This window comes from Mandrillus leucophaeus, unplaced genomic scaffold, assembly GCF_000951045.1.
Source record: "Mandrillus leucophaeus isolate KB7577 unplaced genomic scaffold, Mleu.le_1.0 Scaffold467, whole genome shotgun sequence".
NCBI lineage: Eukaryota > Metazoa > Chordata > Mammalia > Primates > Cercopithecidae > Mandrillus > Mandrillus leucophaeus.
In genome coordinates this window covers 4,869-13,637 of record NW_012104998.1, presented here as the reverse complement: position 1 = coordinate 13,637, position 8,769 = coordinate 4,869, and the positions used below count along the sequence as shown (strand labels likewise).

The following is an 8,769-nucleotide window of genomic DNA, read 5'->3' as shown; positions in this document are numbered from 1 at the left end:
GCCTCCCAAAGTGCTGGGATTACAGGCTTGAGCCACCGCGCCCGGCCATGATTTCACTTTTAAGTGGAATCTTAAAAAGTTGAACTCATAGAAAGATGGAGTACAGTAAGTCCTCACAATGTCATCAATAGGTTCTTGGAAACTGCGACTTTAAGCAAAACAACATATGGCAGGCCTTCAAATAATGTCATATCCTTCATAGTTTCATTATAAGATTGATGATAAAATACAATTGGTTTCATTATATGTCATTTTCCTTAAATGGAGAGAGTCAGTGCTTATAGGGAAGAGTTTGAAATTGGAGAGAAGCTGGTCAGGGGACACAAAATTTCAGTTAGGAGGAATGGGTTAAAGAGAGCTATTGCACAACATAATGACTATAGTTAAGAACAACATGCTGTACACTTGAAAATTGCTAAGAGAATAGATGTTAAGTGTTCTCAGCATGAAAAACTGGTATGTGAAGTAATGCATATTTTAATTAGCTTGATTTAGCTATTCCACAATGTTTACATATATAAAAATGTGTTGTATATCATATATACAATTTCAATTGATCAATTAAAAAATAAATGTTTAAAAAAGAAATATATGAGAAATATACTTAAGACAGTCACTATTGTAGGACAGTACAATAGTAATATATTATTAATTTTACACTCTGCATTGGGGTTTAAAAGTTATGTCCATGAAGCCATGATTAAATTTATTTATTTATTTAGTTAGTTATTTTTGAGACAGTGTTTTACTCTGTCACTGAGGCTGGAGTGCAGTGGTGCAATCTTGGTACATTGCAGCCTCAAGTTCCTGGACTCAAGCAATCTTTCTACCTCAGCCTCCAAATAGCTGGGACTACAAGCATGCACCACCATGCCTGGCTAATTTTTTTTGTAAGGACAGGGTGTCATTATGTTAACCAGGCTGGCCTCGAACTTTGGGCTTGAGCAATCCTCCCACCTTAGCCTCCCAAAGTACTAGGATTACAAGTGTCAGCCACTGTGCATGGCTTATTTATCTTTTCACACTATACTTACAATTGTGTCTACTTTGGGTATGATTTATTTTCAAAGAGATTTAAGATGAATTCCTGGAAAAAATGGTTTATGTGAAGTTTTAACAAACCTTCACTTTATTCCAATCCTATTTAACATCATATACCATTATCAGTATTGATGTCTTATCTTGTACTTCTAAAAAGCATATGCCAAGAAATTCTGTAGCAAACTTTTTACTGAATATGCTTTCCTAGACTTATTAATTACCTCTACCCCACCACTCATTGCAATCTAATTAGTGCTCATATATTAGTTTTCTTAGCTATTATCCATTTATTAGGCAATTTCTAAGAATACTCTAAAATCTAAACAAAAGCCATAAAAGGTAGTTGATACAGTTTGCCTTTGTGTCCCCAACCAAATCTCATCTTGAATTGTAATCACTGGGTATTGAGAGAGGAACCTGGTGGGAGGTGATTGGATGCTGTTCTAGTGGTAGTGAGTTCTCATGAGAGCTGATGGTTTTATAAATGTTTGACAGTTACTCCTTCACATGCTCACACTCTCTGTTGCCTGCTGCCACATAACATGTGCCTGTTTCCCCTTCTACCATGATTGTAAGTCTCCTGAGCCCTCCCTAGTCATATGGAACTGTGAGTCAATTAAACCTCTTTTCTTTATAAATTACCCAGTATCAGTATTCTTTATAGCAATGTGAAAACAGACCAATACAGTAGTCAATCAAATCTTATAAAAGATTTGTAAAGAGTCCTAAACTTCCTTTCAAAAACAGTATGTTAATAACCCTGTTTCAAAGCTTATTAGTGAAGTGCGAAGAGCTTTGGTATCAGGCAACAGAGTATCAAATGAAATGGCTGATCATATTCAGTTGGTTACATTTAGTAATAGTTTTAGATAAACCGAGGACAGGATTTTCAGTAAAACCCTGGGGCAAAAACAAACAAACTGAGAAGAAAGAGGAGGAGAAGGAAGAGGTAAAGGAGAAATGTTGGATAAAGTTTTACTTTTAAAAACATTTCTCACAAAACCAAATATGAGTTGAATACATACAACTGTACTCTGAGGTTATCTCTGTAGCTACAATGACTTTTCAATGGCTGTGTGAGCTACAGCAAAATGGTGGTGTAAATTTTAACAGTTGTGGACCATGAATATCATTCTACGATATCCCTTACAGATTCTAAGGTAGCAAGATTTATTTCAATTAAATACCACTTATTTGCTACATTAGTTTTAGCCCGAATGTATGGGATACAGCATGTTATATTTTAAGTGCTATGTATGTATGTATGTGTTTTTCTGAGACAGGGTCTCACTTTGTCACCCAGGTTGGAGTGTAGTGGTGTAATCACAGCTCACTGTAGCCGGGACATCGTAGGCTCACGCAATCCTCTCACAGTAGCCTCCTGAGTAATTGGGACTATAGGCACATGCCACCATGCCTGGCTAATTTTTAAATTTTTGGTAGGGGGTCTTGCTATGTTACTCACGCTGGTCTCAAACTCTTGGGCTAAAGCAATCCTTCCACCTTGGCCTCTCAAATTGCTGGGATTACAGGCATAAGCCACCACACCTGGCCTGGAATAATTTCTATTTTATTTTTTCTTCTCCCTCAATCAATATAAACATTCTATCTGAGTCCATGTACTAAGGGCCTTGAAATATAATTTTACCAATGTAAACAAACACAGAAATCTTTCAGTTTGTTATATCCCTTGATACGGTGTGGCTCTGTGTCCCCAAGTAAATCTCATCTCAAATTGTAATCCACATGTGTCAAGGGAGGAACCTGATGGGAGGTGACTGGATTATGTGGAAGGTTTCACCTGTGTTGTTCTTGTGATAGAGAATGAGTTCTCATGAGAGCTGATGGTTTTAAAGTGTGGCACTTCCCCTTTGTTCACTCTCTTGCCTGTAGCCATGTAAGATGTTCCTTGCTTCCCCTTTGCCTTTGCCACTATTTTAAGTTTACTGAGTCCTCTCTAACCTTGTGGAACTGTGAGTTAATTACACCTCTTTTGTTTAAAAATCACCCAGTCTCAGGTAGTATCTTTATAGCAGTGTGAAAACAGACTAATACATCCCTATTTTCTTGAAGATAAATCCTTTGTTAAGACTGTAACCAATCAGAAATGAAAGTGAAGACATTACAACAGACACTTCAGAAATAAGAAGGATCATAAAGGACTATTATGAACAACTGTATGCCAACAAATTGGATAAACTAGAGGAAATGGGTAAGTTTCTAGAATAAAACAGCCTACCAAAATTGAATCAGGAAGAAACGGAAAGTCTGAACAGACCAATAACAAAGAGATTGAAGAATTAATTAGAAACCTTCAACAAAAAGCCCAGAACTAGACAGTTGCACAGCTAAATTCAACCAAACAGTCAAAGAATTATTACCAATATTTAAACTCTTCCAAAAACTAGAGTGAGGGGGAATACTTCCAAACACATTTTATAAAGCCAGCATCCCCTCGATCCCTAAGCTAGACAAAGATATTAGAAGGAAACAAAACTACAGGTCAATTTCTCTGATGAACACTGATGCAAAAATCCTCAATAAAATATTAGCAAACTGAACCAATCCAACAACATATCAAAAAGGTTATACATCAAGACGAAGTGGGATTTATCCTTAGCATGCAAAGCTGATTTAATGAACACAAATCAATTGATGTGATACATTACATTAATGGAATAAAAGTTAAAAACTATGCGATCATGTGATCATCTCAATTGATGTAGAAAAAGCATTCAACTAAGTCCAACATCATTTATTGAGTAAAACTCTTGACAGTTTAGGTATAGAAGGAAAGTTCTTCAACACAGTAAAGGTAACTTATGAAAAACTCTTCACTAACATTATAAGCAATGAGGAAAAACTGAAGGCTTTTCTATTAACATCTGATACAGGGCAAGGATGCCCGCTTTTGCTGCATCTATTCAAGATAGTACTGGAAGTACTAGCAAGAACAATCAGACAAAAAAAGAAATATAAGGCATCCAAATCACAACAGAAAAAGTGAAATTATCTTTATTTGCAGATGACATGATCCGCTATGTAGAAAGCCTCAGAGATTCCACAAAAACAGTGTTACAACTAACATATGAATTCAGTAACGGTGCAGGATACAAAATCAACATACAAAAATTGCTAGCAATTCTATATACAAATTATGACTTAGCTGAAAAATCAAGAAATGACTTAGCTGAAAAATCAAGAAAACAATTTATGATACCATAAAAATACGTAGAAATAAATTAACCAAGGAGGTGAAAGATTTGTACTCTGAAAACTATAAAACATTGATGATAGAAATGTAAAACACAATGAAATGGAAAGATATCTTGGATTGAAATAACTAATATTGTTAAAATGTTCACACTACCCAAAGAAATATACAAATTTAATGGAATCCCCATAAAAACTCCAATGGCATTTTTCACAGAAATAGAAAAATCAATTCAGAAATTCGTATGGAACCACAAAAAAAACTCAAATAGCCAAAGCTAAACTGAGAAAAAAACACAAAGGGGCATCATATTCCCTGATTTAAAATTATATTACAGGCTGGGCACAGTGGCTTACGCCTATAATCCCAGCACTTTTGGAGGCTGAAGAGGGATTGCTTGAGCCCAAAAGTTTGAGACCAGCCTGGGAAACATGGCAAAACCCCATCTCTTCCAAAAATACATACATTAGCCAGCACGGTGGCGAGTGCCTATAGTTACAGCTACTCAGGAAGCTGAGGGAGAATCACTTGAGCCCAGAAGTTGAAGCTACAGTGAACTGTGATTGGGCACCACTGCATTCCAGCCTGGGTGAAAGAGTGAGACCTTGTCTAAAAAGAAATAAATATTATATTATATTGTATTACAAAGCTACAGTCATCAGAATGGTATGGTACTGGCGTAAAAACAGAAGCATATGCCAGTGGAACAAAACAGAGATCCCAGAAACAAATTCAAACACATACAGTAAACTAATTTTTCACAAGGGCACCAAGAAGATCAACACGGAAAGGATAGTCTCTTCAACATGGTCTTGGGAAAATGGCATTTCCACATGGAAAAGAATAAAACTGGATCCTTATCTTACACCATATACAAAAATCAACTTAAAATGGAGAAAAGACCAAAATATAAGACACGAAACTTAGAAGAGGATATAGAAGAAAAGCTCCTTGATACTGGCCTTGGCAATGATTTTTTTTGGACATCACATCAAAAGCTCAGGCTACAAATGCAAAAACAAATAAATGGTACTACATAAAACTAAAAAGCTTCTGCAGAACAAAGGTAACAGTCAGCAAAATGAAAAGGCACCCTACAGAGGGAAAACATTTGCAAACCGCCTATCTATTAAGGGATTAATATCTAAAATTTATAAGGGTCTTTTAAGTCAATAGCAGAAAAACAAATAACCTGATTAAAAACTGGGCTAAGGACCTAAACAGACAGTTATTCAAAGACGACATAAAAATGGTGAACTGGTATATGAAAAGGCTCAGCAATCACATTAATCATCACAGAAATGCAAATTAAAATCCCTATGAGATATCACTTTATACTCATTAGAATGCTACTGCCAAAAAGGTAAGAGATAACAAACATTGGTAAAGATGTGGAGAAAGGGGAACACTAGCACACTGTTGGTAGAAATGTAGACTGTACAGCAATTATGAAAAAAAAGGAGGTTCTTAAAGAAATTAAACATAGAACTACCATATGACCTAGCAAACCTTTTTCTGGGCATATACTCAAAGGAGACTAAATCACTACCTCCTCAGGATATCTGCATTCCTATGTTCACTGCAGTATTATTCACAATAACCAAGATATGCAAAACTGTCCATCAATGTACAAACTGATAAAATGTGGTATATATGCATACAATGGAATATTATTCAACCTTAAAAAAGGAGATTCTGCCACTTCCTACACATGATTGGACTTGGAGGACATTATGTGTCCTAAGTGAAATAGGCCAGACACAGAAAGAAAAAATATTGCATGATATCACTTATATGTGGAATCTAAAAAAAATAAGGAGAAAATATACAGAGATAGAGAATAAGACTGGTTACCAGGGGTGGAGGGGGGTATGAAATGGGGACACGGAGCTCAAAGGATACAAAGTAGTAGATATGTAAGTTGAACAAGTCTAGAGATTTAATGCACAATAAAAATTGTATGGTATTTGGGATTTTGCTAAATAAGTAGATTTTAGCTGTTCTTGTCATACACACACAAAAAAAAACTAGGTGAGCTGATAGATATGCTAATTTGCTTCAATATAGTAACTATTTTATTATCTATATGTATTCCACAACATCATGTTGTAAACCCTAAATACACACAATAAAGTTTTAAAAAAGACTGCAACGTTTAACCATATCATTGTTCCATCAAGAAAACATAGTTTGCTGTACAACCAATCTATTTTCAAGACAGCACTGGGTGGAGTGGTGTAGTATAACCAGAAACAGTGCTTGACCAATTCCATTTCTTACTTATGTACTTTATGTATTAACTGCCTCAATTATGAGCATTTTAATTTGAAAGCACTTCTCAGCACTTACTTTTTTGGTCAAAGAATCATCAGAATCAGAAGGCATCCTTGTTGACACGTGAAATATTACTTCTACTGTAGAGGTAGCAAAATATGGAGTGGTCAATCCAGTGCTTTTGTTTTTTTGTAGTCCTCCCATAAAACCACAATGGTTTGTAAGATTTACCTAGAAGTAATGAAGAGCCACATAAATTAATTAAACAAAACCCAAACACAGTACTGAGAAAGACTCAAACTTCTTGCTTAAGAAAAAAATTGGGAACAAAGTCTTTTGTGTGTTATCAACCAATACTTAATCTAGAATTGTTAGAATTGATTTGTTTGTACTGGTACTTCTTAAGTATTTGAGGATCTCTAATTAGTAGGAGTTAACTAGGAAAGGTATCAACTGCTGTGTACTATGCATCTTTTGTTAGCCTACTAGGTGTTAATGGTAAATTATAAAGGCTGTCAGAGCACACCAAGGCCAGGGAGAAAAAAATCAAGTATGGAAATAGTTTGGGGAAAAGTTAAAACAGTAAGATCGTTTGACAAAATGATTAATTCGGTGTGTTGTATTTACTTATAAAACTGGCTTCCTGATTTGTTAGTACTTATCACAGTCCACAACAATTAGAAATGCAGAACTACAGTTTAATTACATTTAAAAAACAACAAAGTGATCTGTAAAAGGATTTTAAAATAATTTTTATTTTCTGATTATAAATATAATATATGTTAACATCAGGGTTGGTGTATTGGATGATATTCCCTGGCCCTGTGTGATGCACAGAAGCCAAGAATTTGTGTTCATTGCAGAAAATTAGGGAAATAAAGGAGAAGAAAAAAAAAATTAAAAATCACCAGTATTTCCCTACTTAGAGAAAACCATATATATATATGCTTTACAATAAAAATATGAGAATAACAGATAAAATGGAGAATTACAAAAAAAAATCCCTGCACCATGTGAACTGAACACATCTCAAATATCATTATCAGTTACTAATGGCTGAATACATATATAATTGTTAGATTTTTATGCCATTAAGATTACCTCAATCTCTTCCAGTTTAAAATTTATTTTTAACTCAGTAATACACTTACATAATTACAAATTTTAAAGTATTAAAAAAGCATACCAAAATTCTTCCTTCCATGTCTCTCACCTGCAACTACTCAGTTACCTTCTCAGAAAGCAATTTAAGTATCTTTAGAAAAATATTATCTGCATATATAATTAAATTCTTATATGTTTATGTGCACATATCCATGCACGTTTGTGTGCACATACACACAGTACATGCATATAAAACATTCTGTATCTTGCTTTTGGAATTAATATATCTTGAAAAATACTCCTTATTAGTAAGTAAAGAGAGTCCTCATTTTTGGTTCCTGGCTTCACAGAAGTTCATTTTACTGATGTACAGTAATTTAGTCCCCTACTTGAAGGATATTTAGGTTGTCTTCTGTCTTTTGCTATCACAGTCAATGCTGCAGCAAATAACACTGAACTCATATCATGTTCCATTTGTGAAAGTAGAGCTACGGACAAATAGTTATACGTGAAACTTTAAGTCAAAGGGCATGTGGACTTCTAATACTAAAACACACTACCAAGTTGCCCTCCACAGATGCCACCAACAATGTATGAGGATGCCTGTTTCCCTCATATCCTTTCAGATATAGTATATTATCAACTTTATGATCTTTGCTAATCTGATAGGTGACAAATGGTATCTCCAGGTAGATTTTTTGTTTTGTTTTACTTTAGTTCAGAAAGTTACTTATTTTCAAGTAAATTCTCTGATAACATAAAGGAGAAAGTCTCAGTTTAGTGTTCCTTTGCTGTAAACACTTAACACTTGCTGATCTCTATTGTTTAAAATAAACATCTGGAGAGTCACATGAAGAAATGAAAAAATTAAAAAGAAATCCCATGTACACTTTATCCAGAGCCCCCCAGTGCAAAACTCTATCACCACCAGGATACTGATGACACTGATACAGTTATGAGACAGAGCATGTTCAAAAATTCAAGGATCCCCCCTATTGCCCTGTTATGTGAGCCATACCCACTTCCCTTCTACTGTATTCCCTCCTTTACCCCTGGCAATCACTCACTCATCTGTTCTTTACTTCTATAACTATCATTTCAAGAATGTTATATGAATTGAAGGACATAGGATATAA

General features: G+C 34.9%; 1 protein-coding gene across 2 annotated transcripts in view; it reads right to left on the bottom strand.

Annotated features, from left to right (window-relative positions):
* The window catches only part of LOC105550153 (ral GTPase-activating protein subunit alpha-1-like), a 56,437-nt gene extending 49,675 nt beyond the window's left edge, over positions 1–6,762 (bottom strand). For both annotated transcript variants that reach the window (XM_011995032.1, XM_011995033.1), the window contains exon 1: positions 6,605–6,762. In XM_011995032.1, coding sequence (XP_011850422.1) covers positions 6,605–6,733 — 129 coding nt within the window. In that variant the 5' untranslated portion in view covers positions 6,734–6,762. The remainder of the gene's footprint in view (positions 1–6,604) is intronic.
* Positions 6,763–8,769: the final 2,007 nt, after the last annotated feature.